Raw genomic sequence first — 17,455 nt, forward strand, 5'->3', positions numbered from 1 at the left:
GGCGATGCCGAGGGGCCCGGCTCGGCGGGGCGCGCCCGCGGGGCCATGAGGGCGGGCTCCGGCCATGGCCCATGGCAGCGCGGCGGTCATGCTGAAGTGCGTGGTGGTGGGGGACGGCGCCGTGGGCAAGACGTGCCTGCTGATGAGCTACGCCAACGACGCCTTCCCCGAGGAGTACGTGCCCACCGTCTTCGACCACTACGCAGGTGAGCGGGCGGGGGGCYCCGCTACCGCCGGGGGCGGCAGCCGCTCTCTCCCCTCCCTCCTCTCTCCATCCCCTGGCCTCGCCCTGCCGGGGGGGCCGGCACAGGGGTCGGCCGGGTTTGCCCCCCCTCACCAGCTGTGTTTCTCCCCCCTCGCAGTCAGCGTTACCGTCGGGGGCAAGCAGTACCTGCTGGGGCTGTACGACACCGCCGGCCAGGTGAGTGCCGAGYAATGCCCGCGGACCCCCAGCCCCCGCCCGCCGGCCATCCCGGCGCTCAAGTTATTCGCGGGGCTGTGCTCCGGGCTGGGCGCTTMAGAGGCGGGTTGGCGGGGGTGGGGGGCGATTGATAAAATCCGGCTTTAAAAGAAARCCATCGATCCAACTCCGATTCCCGAGGGCGGACAGGCGGAGACGGGCTTTATTTTTAGCGGCGCTGGGGCCGAGGCGCCACGGCATCGCCCGGCGCTGGGGCGGGGGGATGCCCGGCGCCTGCAGGGCAGTGCTCCGGCCCCGGCATCGCCCCCGGCCAAACCCCACCTTCCCGAGGGTACCGACCCTCCCGCTGGCCTTGAGCTGGGGAATGTGCCSCGTTCAGCACAGAGGGCACACGCTGCCTCAGCCGCTTCGGGGCAGACGGAGAGCCAGGCTGCCGCAGCTCGCCTTAGTTGTGGTTTACAGCACTCWAACAGCTACAAAGAGTTATTCAAACTAAAGATGGAAAATAATAACATGTAATTCTTCTGCACTGCCTTTGAGATAACCTGCATTTCTTTTACTGTCCCAGACAGCTCAAGGGTTTCATTTGGTTAAGATTATTACAGCTAGTTGTGAAAGATGCTGTGATGTCAGCACGGCTCTTAAGTAACTTTAATGATGGATAAAATGCTGGATGTTTGGAGGGGTCACTGGTCYAGTGGTTTCTAAAGGGCTCCATGATTCAAGTCATCTCTTCCTTAGCTTGACTTGCATGGCATCAGCCACGGGCAGAGCAAGATCTCTGGGGTGAGAGTACTCCCAGCTTTCTGGGGATGCTTTGTTTGAAACAGTTTGTGAGGGGCCTGAACCCAGGATGCAGGCATCTCCCAAGGAAGTGCAAAGCACATACGGAAATGCCTCATGGGTTTCTGTGAAGTTGGGTATTCCTTGTATTAAAACTTCTTCTTGCAGCGTGAGCATGTGCTTTGGTCTCACATGACCTCAGACATTCTTCCTTGTTGTAAAGAGCAACTAGTAAGATWATCTCACTGAACTCACATGGACTGAAGCCGTAATTTTTAACTATGTTATTCCTATACTTAGTTGAGTAACTGCTGCCTGAATTAGTATACCTTTTTACATCTGCATATAGCCTTGAGTTAGGGAATTMGCATTAACTAGTCTTTTATATCTTTGTTAGGCCTGAAATCAGTAAAAATATTAATTCCATGAGAATTGTAGGAAACAGCACCATTTCCAGAAAACTGATACCCTGAAGAGTGAAACTCTTCCCACAAAGACTGACTTCATGGTTGTCATCTCACTGAYGTCAACACAAAGTAGTCAACTTTATGCCAACTAAGTGCATTTCTTATTACTGTCATAGTCCTGTTTTTCAACAGTAATTGGTTCAGAACGCAGCTTTGGATGTTGCTTARGTAGGTTGCAGAGTGAGGATCTAGTACCCAGACAAAGCATTTGGTTAATGTGCAACTGATTTTTCTTTTTAATAATGAGCATTGGAAAATGTGAAAGCGACCCTAGCACTTGGGTACATATGCATACTTTATTTGGGGATGTGGTCTCAAATTGCTTGTGCTGGGCTTGTTGTTATTAATGGGAGTGTGTGTTATTAGCTCAGTGTAGCCTTAACTAAGGTGATTTTGTGGTATCCCACTCTGCCTGAAAGTGCTGAGAGCAAACTCAAGTGATCTTTGGCCTCCTCAGAATTTAGCAGGGTAAACTGGCCAATTTACAACAAACAGCAAATGAAGGTGTTCCTGTTATAATACGAAAAACTTTTCGGTGTGAAGTTGTATATAGAGGAAGTTGAGGTAAGCCTTTTTTTTTRCCAATTTATAAAAGGCTGAAAGCTTCATTTTGAATTCCAGGGCAGTTTTTGAGGCACCTAGGAATAGATCTTGCTGGCCTGATTCAGAGGACCCTCAGCTGACATAGGATCTTTTAATGAGGCTACTTTTACAGATATATCTGCTCTTGGCAAAAATCCCCTTTTAGTCAGACCTGTGGTACTACTAATAAAATCATTACCACTATCCTYATCCCACTTCAGCATGTCTGGGGARCTGRTGGACATCTGAGACTGCCCACAGGAGCCCCATCCCAGCGTTCAGTACAAATAAAGAAGGGAGTCTGTATCAAGATGCCAGTCCAGCAATTTCATTCAGCTAAAAGCTGCTTTGTCAGAGCAGCTGACAAGCCTCCCTTCCCAAAGCTATGCGATAATAGAARGCTTACATTAAAGCTTAAATATACATAGTAAATAGCATGAAAGACATGAGTTGATGATGTCTTCTCTGTGTTGAAASAGCAACAGACCTGGTACATGCCTGCTGCTTCCACAGACTTCTGTACAGACTGGCTTCTTTGCTTCCCAAAGCTGGGATTTCTATGCCAGCATACATCAGTGCATTTATCTCTAATTCTCTCACCCCTAAATAATTTTACTGTAAAATACTGGCCTGATAGTATAATTTTATAAAACTTGCCTGTATGTGACCACTGTGKTATCTAAGCAGTTCATCAGCATATTTATACTCTCAGCTCTGAACACAGTAAATAGGCACAATCTACAGATCTCAGCTCAAGGGAAAGAGGAAGAAGTGGATAAATGAAAGTTCAGACAGTGACCTACTCTAAATCCATGCAGGAAGCCCATAGCAGGAGAAAGMTTAAAGACCTTTTGATTCATAGCTGGTGCACAGCAGGCTCATCACCCTGAAATAYTGCCTTATCAACGTGTGGGTCTCTTTAACTTGCGTGGTTATGTATTTAGCAACTTGTGACAGACTTTGCTTTGGCAGAGGAGTYGCAAGCTTTTGAGTTCATCCAGTACTCATTTCTAGCTTGCTTCTTCACAACGCACACAGGATCACATGTAGCAACTATAACGATGACATAAGGCCTCGTATCTTCGTGAGTTTAAAGTAGGTTGAAAATAAATCTATTAAAATCCTGTATTTTTYCCCTGCTAATATATATAGCAAGGAAAACTGCCACTAGTGGTTCACAAATTTCAGTTTATRCAGAGGCCTTTAGGTATGTGTGAGTTCAAGAAGGCTTTTCTCTGGCTGAAAATACTGAGGCCTTGAGGTTCAGCAGAAAATAGCCAGTACAGCTGCTGGGCAGTGGATGCTCTGAGAGCCCATTTGGGTTTGCAGCTGTGGAGGCAGCCTCCCATGTCAGGGAGCATTCCTCCAGCAATTCCTCCCAGAGGTGGAGTCAGCAGCTCCTTTTAACCTTRTTGCTTGCACAGGGTGAGCTTAGAGCAGGTCTTGGTTTCCCCAGAAGCTGAGAACTSTGAAACCTGCCTGCACTGAGGACTTGCATCAATGCACTGAAGTTTAAACATGAGGTGCTTGTGATGCTGATTCTTGGATGCCTCTGGCTTTGCAGCAGCCTCTTTTGGGATACTGTGTGTCAATACTSCTCTTCGCTGAACAGGGCAAAATGTGGCAAAATCAGCCTGGGAAGAGACCCATCAGGGGTCTGTTAAGATCACCCTGTTGGAGTGTTTCTGAACTGCTGACAAGTGGTTATCATTTTGATCTTCCATAATATCAAAACTAATACTTGCCAACACTCAAGATGTTAACACTTTTGGAGAAATGTCTGCAAGCACTAACAAAGAGTCCATGCCACATGTCCCTTTGCCAYGTCCCAAATGGTCGAAATAAGCGGTAGGAGAGGAATTGCCTTTTGAGGATTTTGGTTTATATTGAATTTTGTTGTTTAAAATGGCAGTTGGAATCCATCSTCCTGTCAGATACTTTTGCTGTAGGATTTTTATTCACGGTGGCCCTCTCTTCCAGTATGTGCAAACAGTGCTGACCACATACAGAGAACAATGTTGCTCTGCTCCTTTGTCTTGCTATAAGAGTGGTTTGGACCTAGAGGAACAATGGGGGAGCTGCAGTAGCAGACCATGTACTGCTCATGTTGCTTTGGGAAGAGAGATGCTGAGGGATGGCATGGCTATTTGGTGCAGGTTTGGCACCCAGCTAGCATCTGGGCAGTGCAGTGAGATATGGTGAACCTTACTGTGGTGCAGTGCCTCATAATAACAATTATATCCCTTTGCATCACTTACTGATACTAGTGGGGCCTGGTTGGGCAAAACTGAGGTAAACTCTGTTTGGCCTTCTGCTTTTATATCTCTGCCTTAAGACCCTAACACCTGGTCTGGTACAATGAAGCTCTTGATGCCTTCTCACCTGTCACCAGAACAGTACCACMAAACATGCTAAGCACAAGAGTTGAACAACCAACTTCCTAGCTCATCTCAGCTCAGAGACCGATGGTCACACTGATTGCAGCCACAGACAGCCATCTTAATTCAGATACACTGATTTCTTGGTGATAACAGAAGCCCTGATGTTAAAGTTTAAGTTAAAGCTGGTCAGGCTGCTGAAGTGTGTAAAGCTAACTCAGATATTAGGGAGATCAGTGTCTGCATTGAGAGGTGTGAAAACAAATGTTTTTAAATGTGAAGGTGCCTGTGCATTAGTTGTGGTTATTATAATGGATGGTCACCAATCTTGTGGTGGTTGCTATAAATAAATAGCAGTAATCTCTATACTCCTTGCTGGCTGTTTGCCTTGGCTTTGGTAGGTGGTTCTGGTCTAGCCCTAGGTACCACTCCAGTTTCTTACTGAGAAGAGAGGGCAGCTGCCGGTCTGTTGTGAAATGGAAATGTCCCTCCTCAGAGCACACTGCCCTGCCAGGCAGCCGTAGCTCCAAATGTCAGCCTGAAGCGAAGCAGTCTCACACAATGCARAGCCTGCCACCGTTTACTGCAGAGGTGTAAACACCGAGACCGCCAACACAGTTTTGGCAGATCTAAGCACAAGATGTTAGCAACTAACATCTTGTCCCCTTTCTGTCCCCCGCTGTGCCTCCCTCCTCCCACATGCATTTTCTCTCGCTCCCTTTGCATGTCCCAGCCGAGCTGGCAGCTGGCGCTGGGAGGCTGTGAGCTCATGAGCTCACTCCCGGCCCAGCGTGCTGGCCTATGAATAGCTCAGCCTCCGCTGAAGCTGCTCTGCGCCTCAGGATGTTGCCAGCCACGTAGATTGAACAACTGGATATATGCAGATAAAAATAAAAACATGCCTAGATTCTCCCTTAGGAATTTAAGTTTTTCAGCACAAGAGGTGGTGAAGTGCCTGAGCTAACAATCTCTATGTTGAGAGTTCTCTAGATAAGGGTTTGAGCAAAGACAKGCTTTCTCTTTAAAAGGAAAGGGACTTGTACCTTCAGATTTGCTATTAAAAATGGCCTTGCAACAATAATACTCTTGAGTGCAAAGCCTGCATCTAAACGCCTCCTTGTGAGCTGTGACTCATGCTTTGAAAGCAYAGTAGCTTTCCTAGAAGGATAGGTAAGTACTGTTATCACTAGATGGGGAGTTGCAGAATGGGAGATGGTGTTCTGAGTTCCCAGAAGCACCCACTGGATAGATGTTGGAAACTCTGGAYAGTTATGTTTCATTGTCGGAGTGCCAAAAGCCCCACGATACTTCTGAATAGCGACATTAAATTATGTTAAAATCAAATCTAAGGGATGCATTTGAAAATGTAGATCCAGAATATCTTTGCCACATTAACAGCAAGTTAGTGACAGAACAAAATAAAGAATACAAAGCAAACCAAGTTTGACAGATTCTCTGAAACCTCAGTTTTTAATATTTTAAAAGCACATTTTTATGAAGACTATAGACCTAGGACAGACCCTTGCTAAAGATTCATTACCTGGCCAAGTAAAAACCCTGTTTTCCCAGGTTAAGAGTCAGTAGATATCCTTTAGTTTGTGACAGAGTTGTCTGAATTTTACTCATTTTTACTTTCTTTGAGGCTCAGTAGCATCTTCCAACGCTATCCAAACATCACCAGCTAAAAAGGCAACACTGAGTACAAGCAATAGTTACTGTTCTTCCAGCACAATATTGTGTATTCTCTTACTTCCTGAGTTCATTTTGAGATGGTGTATGCACCTGCACTTGGTAGAGTATCGTATAATCTACAGCTGTGCTGCAGGAGGCAGGAGTGATGGAATGGGACAACTGGGTAAGGTAGCGTGACTTGTGGAATTTTTCTGATAGAAAACATATGAGACCCTTGGAATTTTTGTCAGTTCCATACTAGAGACTTCTCCATTGAGATGTGTTTCCTTTGCAAAGAGCTCTCTGTTAGTGAATAAATAGGAAATAGGAAAAGTATAAAAAATGGTACAGTTTTCATTTATAGCCTAACTTCTGATTCGGCCTCCAAACTACATCTTAAAAGAAAGTAAATATAATTTAGAAGAGTTTCCATAGCATGGACCTACAATGTAAAAGGGCTTGAAGTGTGTTAGGGTCTGATCCAAAGCTCTGTGTTAGCAGACACCCTACTGCTGATTTCAGTAAACTTTGTTCCAGTTCCTGTATTAAGAACACATGGACAAAGTAGGTGTAAGACCTACTTCAGTAATACCAAGGYTTTGTCAGCCCCGGGATTTAAAATGATGAGTCAGCTATTTCTACCTGCAAACACCACTACCTAAAAAACCTAGGAAATTAAGATGGTTTTGCCCTTTGCTGCATGTGGGTTTTCTTTAAAGCCCTGGCCTTCATGTATATTCATGTATTAAGCTTTCTTTGTATCTGTGTATATTTGTATCTTGCTTTGTATCATTCAAAGGTGGAAAAGATGTGCTTTTCTTTATAGAGACTCCAGGAACCTGGTATTTAAGAAATAATACAAAGTACACTGATTCCAAATCCTGCAGTTCTATTGTGAATTATAAACCTCAACATCTCAAATATGAATGCTTTGGGCAGAACTTCAGGACTTCTTTTTTTAAGCCYCCAAATTAGCAGTTGCTTTTCTAACAGAACTGCCCCTCCTCTAATGAGAAAAAGTGCAAAATGAGGACAAAGAGGAAAAGAATTATATCTTTTTACTGCTCTGTTCTGTGGTTTTGTAAGCAGTCTATTTGTTTGAATTGGTGACTGGATGAGTTAAGAAAAATGTCTGAATGCTACGTGACACTTTCAGCAGTTCCGAAGAGGTTGTGTCATTTGACACTTAACAGTTACTGTCCGCAGTCTGTTTTAATCCTGCTCCATGCTGCATCTGTCCTGTGGCACGTGTGCARTAATTCTTTGCTATGCCTGGCACTCGCTGGTGTGCATATAAAAATGCAGGTGGCAGCATTATTCTCCAGAGCAAAGCAACATCTGTCAGCATCCTAGGTGAGTATATTGCTTCAAATGAATAAAACACAGACTCAGAGTGCCTCAGGTGGCTTGTGCTCTAAATTAGATGTAGCCATGAATGCTTAAAGATCATCATTAGGACTTAATGCTAGTTCCTTGTTAGTCTGATTTCCAGTTGGGATTCAGTGTTTGGGTCAATAAGGGATGAATGCCAGGCGTGAYCTGGGATGCATCTTTAGTTATGACCAACACATAGGCCAGCCACAGGCAGTTAGATGGCCTACAAATTCTTCACTTAAGAAAGAAAACCTGTAGGCCATTTTTCAATTGCCTTAACACCTGCTGAGTGTCTTACCACATTCTTCAATGAAAGCTGTTAGTACTAACAAATTGGGATTTGATATGAAACAAGGTGCAGAAGACTGTTAGAACTTCTTTAGTTCCAGAAACTCTTTCACTATGTTGCGTTCATTCAAGGTGCACATGATGGCCCTGTTGCTCTCCTGAGAAGTTTTGTGTTGGGAGTTAATCTTGAGGGGGCAGAGTGAAGCTGTAATCTTCTATCTGTTGCTCAACACTGGACTGCAAAATGTGCTTTTAGGGTTTATTTGTAAAAGGTGAAAGGGAATGGGACACCTAGCTGATCAGMCTTGCTTGTCTGATCAGTCTTTATATAGGTAGGAAATTAAAAGACATGTCTGATATTATATGGATAACTGTATTAAACCAACTCTATTCTATAGGCTCTTTTGCCTGAGGTAATAATCTTCAGTGAAAATAAAGTGAGAGAACCCATCTTTCCAAAGAGCAGGTTCTGCAGAGCATCTGACCGGTTTTCCCATGTCAGGGTGCATTTTATTTTTTAACTTTGATTTATTGTATCTGAAAGAATAGAAAATCCTGATTGTTCATGGCTGCAGACACAACAACTGGGGTGAATTCCTTTCCTAGGCAGAATGAAAGTCTGATGTGGAAAGAGTGCTGTTCATCAAGTTACTGATGGTGAGAAAGAAATGCACTACAGGACTGAGATTTCTCATGGGTTAGGAGTGATAGGGTTTGCCCATGGCAGCTACTTTGCCACTTCTTAGGAGCTCCATCGTGGGTAGGCAACTTGTTTAAGTTAAGGTGTTCACGTCARGCTGTGCTTGCAGTCAGTTTAATACATGTTCTCTTGTTACAGATGCTAAAATAAAATGCCCTATAAGGAAAATTCAGGGACTTTCACCCTTAGAAATTCAAGAAGTTAAAGTTCTCACGGTGATGGAGAGAAGGAGTATGCTATTGAGACTATCTAGGAAAATAGTTTAGCATCACCACATGGCAAGATGTAGCATTTGGATAGTATTGAATCCCACATTAAGACTAGGATAAAATCCAACCACTTAAAGGCAATTTTGTGTATAATAAAAAAGCTTTGTCCTTCCTGTTTCTAATGCTCTAAAATCAATCTTACTAGGCTCCATCTTCCAGCTAGTTATTTCTCTTTATCCAGAAAAGCTTTTCAGATATGTAAGCAGCTGCACAGTTCTCAAATACGCCAGGAGGAAAGTTCCGTTTTTAAAAAAAAAAAAAAAAAAAAAGACAATTCACAAACCCTGGGCTTTTTCAATGTATAATTCATATGTCCTTTGAACAGTCCTCCTCACAGGAATTCAGAAATGGATTTAGATCAGTTTACTTCGTTTTTAGAATACAATGGAAGAGCACTTACCCTGCATTCTTGCAGCCTTTTCTGTAAATTAAAAATAGATGCTGGGCCCAAAACAGCAGCTTTTTGCACTCTCTGGGAAACCTGTGCAAACAAACCACAACAATCTGCTTTCTTTAGCAATGCTGTATCCTCAGAAGCCTGTGAAGAGACAGAGGGTCTGTAGTGCACTTTTCCCCTGCAGCCAGGGAATAATCACTGCATCTTCCTTGTTTTGTGTATTCAAAAGCTAGGGGCTACACACGTAGGCAACTGAAAAATCAARTGCAGTTATCAGCATAGCAGAGATTGGGCTGCGGAACTGGGCAAGCAGATGTTTTATGGCAATGCCGTGTCAGTCCAATTTGCAGCTTCATGCCAAATGGTCCTGCATTAATGGTGCCTTGTGAGTAGCAGTGCCAGGAAACCAGCATCCTGGGGGATGCTCCACACTCTTTTCTTGCGAAGGATTACAGTGTTACATAGCCCAGACTGAAAAATTTGAAGTGCTTTTTAGCCAAGGAAGCAATTTGTGCTTGGCATGGGGCAGAACAGGCCACTTCCCTCTCTCACCTCCCCCACCAAGCATCTCAGAATCAGAAACCACAGCATGATTCAGCGGAGTGAAGTCTGTTTCCTGGTGTGCTTTTGGACTAAGCAGTTGCTTTCAAAGCCTTCAGAGGCTTTGCCTGGTGCTTATGGCAAAGTTGCAGATCAGCCTTTAATTCCAAATAATTTGGGGGAGATGGCAAGATGCACCCAGAGATAGCTGTGAGCTCTTACCAAGTCCAGGTTATGTTCAGTAATCATTATGTTTCACTTGCTATGTTTTCCAAAACATTAGAGGGGGCCTTCTGAAACAGACGCTTATTTTCAGGGAGGAAAAATGAAGTCTTGAAGGATAGCTTTGAAATGCTTTTCAAGAATTGAAATAGGGCAACTCATTATGAGAGGACTTCTGACTTGTTACCAAGGTACTTACTATAAAATGGTTAAAACTTAGACTTATAGTTGGGATTTTACTCTGCAAAACTGTGCCTCACTGTGCCACTCTGTGCAGTAGTGATTACCCTTTGCTGCATGAAGGTTGGATTCCTCTAGCAACTCTGCCTGATGTCTATTTTTGGCTTCCTCTCTAAAAACAGATGGTTGGGAGTGAGAACCTCCTCTTAYGATTGCTGTTGTAAGCTGTGAAAGCAACAGATGGTTGCTAACACAGAAATCACAAACCCAGAGGTTTTGAGCTCCAGTTTTTATTCCAGTGGTGCATGCTTTGTTTTCACCTATCCAATCCCTTTATACCTCTTAGAATAGGTTTATCAAGAGTATTTCAGTATAACAACTTGAGATACACTGTAAAAATTTCATTCCTAAGCTGCAAAACACATCACAAAATAATTATTTTGGTTCTGACAGAACAAGACACTGAGCGTGGATTAAAACATGACACACCTTGGGCCCCTGCRTCAGTGTTAATGACATACTAGAATTTCAATTTTCTTAAAAACACTAGCAAGGAAATAAGAATCAAAGAGACAGATGTAGGTTAACATTGTCTGTCTTCACTACTTGCAATGGCAGATCTGAGAGGTGTGATTTCCTCAAAGATCTTGGTCAAGGTGTGGGAAGGTATTGACTGCAAAGGACTAATTGCCTTTCATCTCTCCAAAGTGGATAGAGAGACCCTAATACCATTCCAGATGAGAAGGAGACCTGTGGTCTCACATGACTGACAGAGGGGTAAGGATCTCTGTCTCTGTGTCCATCACTTGAACTTGAGCTGGGAGGAGTGTGATACCGTAAAAAGGGGGAGCTACAGGGTCTCTAGTACGACAGAATCTGTATGCCTGTGGCACTCACTTCCATTTTCTAATAAATAAAAGGAAGTAATGCTTTTTGTGGGTCAAGAAGGTAATCCAGAAATTATTATATTTCACTTTGTCTGAGTTTATTTTTTTTAATATCCCACTGCACATAAGCTGTGYACATCAAAGGCTTTTGGAGTGCTTTGCAAAGACTAATACATTATTAAGCTAGCAAACCCCTACAGATGGGAAGATGCAAATAGAGAGGATAATGATTTGCTCAGGACATACTGTGTCAGTGGCAGTTAGGAACACAGTTTGTGTGGTTTTAGCTGTGATATGCATAGAACTGGGCAGAAGTATTAGTTCAAAATCAAATTCATGACTTGAAATGGGGCACTGCATTCTGCTTTTAGTCTGTGCAAACCCATGAAATGAAGAATATTATAATGCWGTGGAATTGCAGTGCCATTCTTCAGTCTGCATACAAAAAGTTTCTCAGGACCTCTGTTTTCAAACAAGTGAATTGTTGGAAACAGCCAGATTTTGGACATGTTAGAACAAATCCAMTTTATCATCCAAAATACAGTATTCAAGAACAAGGCAGCAGAAAATCTCAAGCAGATTATTAGGTACTGTAACGTGGAAAAAGAGACCTAAAGGACAGACTTTAAGGATCCAAGATAAAGGCAATGCTAGACATACCTGCAGCCTAACAGAAGAAAAACACACGATAATTTAAAATCTGAATTCCCATTCACTCTTAAAACAGAAAGCCCTGTTTGCATTGCAGTTGAGAAGCCAAGTTAAGTCCTTAGTTCCTCTACCTCATCTCCTTTTTCATGTCTGTTGTGTACTGGCAGCTGTCCTGGCTTTCCACAGGGATACTAGGGAACAGCCCTGCTGCAGTGTTGCATTCTAGAGGAATCACAACTCCATATAATACTAATTAAGCCTGCATTCTTGAGTTCAATTTTGAAGTTACTACAGCCCTCGTATTTTCTATCTGTATTGACCTGGTTCAGCAAACAATTTTTTTTGAAGTCCAGAGTATGTTAGAAAATGAACTGTTTCACTATTATAGCCCAGAGTTTTTGAGTCTATCAATCCTTAGTGGCTTTCTTGCCCATCTTATTCACAATCTTAAAATATTCCTGTTAATTTCCTTAACTATTTTTAAAGCCCAAATATGTATGCAGTACCTCCCCCAATCAGACTGTCCAGTTAGTCTAATCACTGTACAGTGTGGTGTGTACATGCACTCAAATTGGAATTTATGTTGACTGGCTAGTATAATCCATTTTACATTGCATTTAATTTTGGAATTAAGCACATTTCTTTCCCTCACAGTAGATTCAGGAAATAAATTATAGTTGAAGCAATAAGATTTTTCCAGGCTTCTCTAATATTAATTAATTTGGTACTTCAGGTTCTTCTACCAATTGCAGCAGTTAKGTAGCCCTCATACATCAGAGAAAGTTTACAAGTTTTCTTGCTGTTTTTGAGGTGCTCTTGGGAGGTAGAAAGTGTCTTTAAGCACAGATAGCCTCCAGATGCTRCCAAAATTTAAGCAGGATTTCTCTAAGGATGACTCAGGACCAGTCCAATYATGTGGTGGGAGGCTTTGCTGGAACTACTGCCAGTATTAGTATCAATACAGACCTGATGTTCAGAGCACMGACAAGGTTTAAAGGAGAGCCGGATAGCACTGACATGTTTCAAACGGCAGGACTGGTGGGTATAGCCAAATTCTCTGATAATTTAAGGAAGCATAAATGCAGTGAAGCCCCTGTAGCAAATACCACAYACATCTTTGGCCATGGTACATGATGTATCCAATCACACTGTACTTGCCTTCAGTTTAACTTCTTAATTAATTACGCTGGATGGACCCACAGCTTGCCCAGCACAGATGGGAAAGCACATAAATCAAAAGGCACATAAACAAAYGCAGGAGCAGGACCTGAGACTGGCTTTAAGAAAATGATTAATATTTGCTATGAATAAAAGGTCCATCTGTAATTTGAAATGGATTAACTAAAGAGCTATTTTAAGGTTAATGGACTAACAGTAATTTCTGGTGACAGTGAAAAGCTTTCTCCATTCCAGCATTTAGTGCAGGCAGTATTCYAGTTATCCTAATCCAGATGAGATTTTTAGAAAATACAGAGTATAGGGATGGAAGCTCTTTGGTGGTAGGGACAAATTACAGCTTTAAACTAGATTTTTTTTTTAAAACACAGCCTATTCGCTAATACCCCACATATGATTTAGAGCTGGATTTGAGAGCAACTGACGGACCCACTGTGTTCTTTCATGCAGATTTTGTACTCCAGGGAACAGAGTAATTGGCAGTTGGGAATCTTCTTTTAGATTTTGMTCTCCACCCCAGGAAACAGTGCAACCCTGAGCAGGATCTAACTATATTCAGTAGTAGAAGYGAAACGCAAAATACCAAAACACAAATGCCCAAAAAGCAACTGAATGTTGAAGAGTTTCAACTTYCTGTGTGGATGTTCTTGAAGTTATTTCTGCTTTCTATGATGAACATCCACAGATTTGGAAGGCAGGGTTACCATTTTTAATTCTGCATCAGGGCAAAAGCCTGACACTGGCAGGGAAAAGGCCTGTCAATGTTGTAGTTTCACAGCAGTGTCAGTTACTGTGGTTGTGAAATTGGGAAGCCATGTTCACAATTAGATATGCTCTAGCTAATTGACAAGCCTGTGTACAAAACTGGCAGTAGAGCGGACACTCAAAATGGCACAAGTGTATGACAAATAATGGTCAGCCCCTCCGATTCTGCAGAAACTCTCTCTGTGCTTSTATTTCCTCCAGTTCATGATGACAATAACAGCTCTCTTCCCATMGCTGTTGACATCCAAATGGCAAAATATGCCTAGCAGAAACTGTTGTGAGGAACTTCTCAGAGTTTTTCTGAAATTCTAGTGACCATGTTTAAAACCTAACAAATCAATGAAGGGCGTTTTTGAGGGTGTKACTGTATGTTAATAATCTGGTAATGTGACTGTTGCCAAGGAAACAAAAATTTAATTTTCTGGCTCATTTCAAAAATGGAGTTGAATTACATTTCTGTCTCTRTGTTTAATGAACAAATAATTCCAATATTTGTGAGATTTAATTAAGATAGGGAGTTTACATGGGGAAGAGGGAGACTGCTGCAGCAGCTGTAATAAACTGGTGTTTACTGTGACAGGCATAAATCCAGCATTTGTCAGTGTCTCTGCAATTCCTGGGCTCAGTCTCAGTTATCTATGTTACAAAAACCACCAAAACACTACGGTAGGAATGGAAAGGCATTGGTTCACTTCCAAAGACCAAAGGAAGCCTTGCGGAGAGAAGATGGGGCATGTTCCCTCCAGCTATCAGCTAAAATATAGGACAAAAATCCACTTTGTCCCTTGCTAAGAACAAAAGGGGCAACGTTCCCAGATACTTGTCTTGCCACAGTATTACATGCCCTGGCAGTAGGACTCAGGCATTAAATGCTCTGGTTCTAAATGCCCTAAATAATCTTTTCACACTAACTTCTCCCCCCCCCACCCCCACATCCCCAAGAAACAAACAAACAAAGGCATTAATATTACCCTGACAGTGTTCTTGATCCTGAATTTATGTTCCTTCTCTTCCTTTCCTGGACTTGCTAACAGAAAGCACAGTCTAGACAAAAGACTGATCTTTCCTACTGCCCTGATCACTAGCAACAGGACTGTAAGGTTTCTAAGAGACAAAGAAAATTCTGAGGGCTTTAAATATCACCTCTATGTATGAACCAAAATAGAACATTTAAGTGCACCGAACAGCCTTAATCCAGCCTAGTTTTGTATAACCTGGATGAYTCTACAGCAGTCACATCTGCTTATTTCTCTACTAACAAATACTAAAAATATTTCAATCTGCAAGTATGTTTGAACCTAAGCCTCCTGTTTTTTTTCCTTAAGCAAAGGAAATTTTTAAATGGTGATCTCTGTATATCCTCATAGAGAAGTTTCCATCAGCATTAAGACATTTTTCAAAATATTTATATTCACATATAGTTACCTTCACGTGTAGATTTTGCTCTAACATCCACACAGACTAACCTGGAATAGTTGTAAACATTCAGAAAGTTTGTCTCAACAACATTCATGTAAGATKAATACCGTTTCTGAATATAACTGTTAAAATTAACAAAATACAGGCAACAATTTAATATTGCAGATAACAGACTTTTTCTTCCTTAGGAAGACTATGATCGTCTGAGACCTTTATCTTACCCTATGACCGATGTCTTCCTTATCTGCTTCTCAGTGGTAAACCCTGCTTCATTTCAAAATGTGAAGGAAGAGTGGGTACCGGAGTTGAAGGAATATGCACCTAATGTTCCTTTTTTACTAGTAGGAACACAGGTATATTTGGTTCTGTTCTACTTWATTTAAACAATCAGGGTAATTTTATGGTGCCTCTTCTCTGGGCTGAAGTTCAGGCCCAACAGGACCTGAGGACGACCTCCTGCTGCCTTTGGAGAAACAACCTCTTCAGGTGGCAGAAAAACTGAGACATGTTGTTCTCTAATAAGCTCTCTCCATTTTATTAAAAAAAATTATGTCCATTGTAAACGAGTGGCAAGATTGGCTGCATATCTCCCATGTGACTTTCCTAAAAAGTCATGGGATTTACAGAATAAAACTGTCTGCTCATGCCCATGTTACYGGAATGACTTGGGTCTACAACTATTAGTCACATGCAATATTTGCTGAAGCAAAGGAGCAAGGGGAGATGTGAGAATTTCCTCTTGCTTTTTGTAGGCAATGGACTGGACTTCATTTATAAAGTGACCTACACACTGGTATTACATTTGGGTTAATCTTTCTGTCACTGCAAGTTATATATTTTAGTATTTTAAGATAATCACATCTAATTGAAGCACTGAGTTACAGAATAAATGTTTGTTCCTTCTGGATTAAAGGTTCACAGTTTAAATTTAGGGCTTTTGAATCAGGAAGGGTCCACAATCTGAATCATGACATAACTCCATTTTTATAGACATAATATTCCATTAAATAATTTCTCTTTAAATTGAGGGTATCGTATTGCTTGCTCTTAGAGAAAGTATTCCAGCATGACTGCAATCTTTCTTGCTAGATTGATCTCCGTGATGACCCAAAAACTCTGGCAAGACTGAATGATATGAAAGAGAAGCCCGTATCTGTGGAGCAAGGACAGAAGTTAGCAAAAGAGGTAAATGACTCCTAAATGACATCAAGTAATGAAGAATACCACCACCAACACCACCACCCCTACTTCTACTTGACTTTGTCTTCCTTTACCACTTCKCATATATCTTTTAGCAGTCCACATATGAAACCTTTTGACTGGTTCCCAGTTAACAATACTTACACTAATGAATAGAGGTAACAAGCAGACCTGTGTAATTACAGTTTCTTGCAAGTAATAGTTCTAATTTTCAGTGTAGAAAAGTGTAAAAGCTATATAAGCTATATAAATATTAGCCAAAGATAATTTTTAAAAATCCACAGATTGATTGAGTTTGGAAGGGACCTCTCCTGCTCAAGCAAAATGTTGGAAGCATCTATTAGAAATTACTTGAGAATGTTATACTACCGTTTTAACTACAGTGTGGGTAATGCTTATCAGGACACTTAAAGAGCCTTATTTTTGAAACACAAATTCTCCATGTAATTCTTTTTTTGCTCTTTAATTGTCAAACATATCTTAGCCCTGCCACGGCCAATCTAAAGAACTTAGTTGTTTCCTTTATAAACCAACCAACTTAAATACCTTCCAGATCTTTGGCCAAAAGACAAATCTTACTTTCTCCTACAGTGGGGTCCACATGCAGGTAACTTTTTTAGATTGCAGCCATACGTTGTAATGTTGTCATGCAAGGGGAAAAAGAAAGCAGAAGTGCACAGATGGAATTGGAACAGCTGAGACATACTGCTATTGAATTAACTTATTTTCTTGACAGATAGGAGCCTACTGCTATGTGGAGTGTTCAGCTTTAACACAGAAAGGACTGAAGACCGTTTTTGATGAAGCTATTATAGCCATTCTAACTCCAAAGAAACACACGGTGAAGAAAAGAATAGGCTCAAGATGCATAAACTGCTGTTTGATCACGTGAGAGACATTTGACAATGGCCAGGCTTACTGTGAAATTCTACTGATTTTAAATACAATGCATTAAGTACATAGCGAACTTGTTACAGGTTTGAAAGCGAAACCTTCGATTCTGCCTTCTACAACCAGTGAAATCCAGAGGAATAAAATCAAACTCAACGAACTTACAATAAGAAGCCACCACATCTGTTACAAAT

The 17,455-nt window shown here is 41.9% G+C and overlaps 1 protein-coding gene across 3 annotated transcripts; it reads left to right on the forward strand.

The window, feature by feature from the left end:
• Positions 1-6: 6 nt before the first annotated feature.
• Positions 7-17,350, forward strand: RHOQ (ras homolog family member Q). Of its 3 annotated transcripts, none has more exons than XM_057374134.1 (5): positions 7-206; positions 363-421; positions 15,359-15,523; positions 16,260-16,355; positions 17,107-17,350. In XM_057374134.1, the coding sequence occupies exons 1-5, from the start codon at positions 65-67 to the stop codon at positions 17,260-17,262; spliced, it is 618 nt and encodes a 205-aa protein (XP_057230117.1). In that variant the 5' UTR covers positions 7-64; the 3' UTR covers positions 17,263-17,350. The 3 variants fall into 3 exon arrangements, with proteins under 3 accessions (XP_057230117.1, XP_057230118.1, XP_057230119.1); XM_057374135.1 differs by having other exon boundaries at positions 15,426-15,523; XM_057374136.1 differs by having other exon boundaries at positions 17,111-17,219.
• Positions 17,351-17,455: the final 105 nt, after the last annotated feature.

The sequence above is a fragment of the Malurus melanocephalus genome, unplaced genomic scaffold (genome assembly GCF_030028575.1).
Source record: "Malurus melanocephalus ecotype Western Australia unplaced genomic scaffold, MMel_1.1 scaffold_217, whole genome shotgun sequence".
Classification (NCBI taxonomy): Eukaryota; Metazoa; Chordata; class Aves; order Passeriformes; family Maluridae; genus Malurus; species Malurus melanocephalus.

Bases quoted from the DNA above. Each gene is read 5' to 3' on its own strand.
- RHOQ (XM_057374134.1), top strand. From the start codon at position 65: ATGGCCCATGGCAGCGCGGCGGTCATGCTGAAGTGCGTGGTGGTGGGG. The intron at 207-362 runs GTGAGCGGGCGG...CCCCCCTCGCAG, and splicing joins CGTCTTCGACCACTACGCAG to TCAGCGTTACCGTCGGGGGC. The intron at 422-15,358 runs GTGAGTGCCGAG...TTTCTTCCTTAG, and splicing joins TGTACGACACCGCCGGCCAG to GAAGACTATGATCGTCTGAG.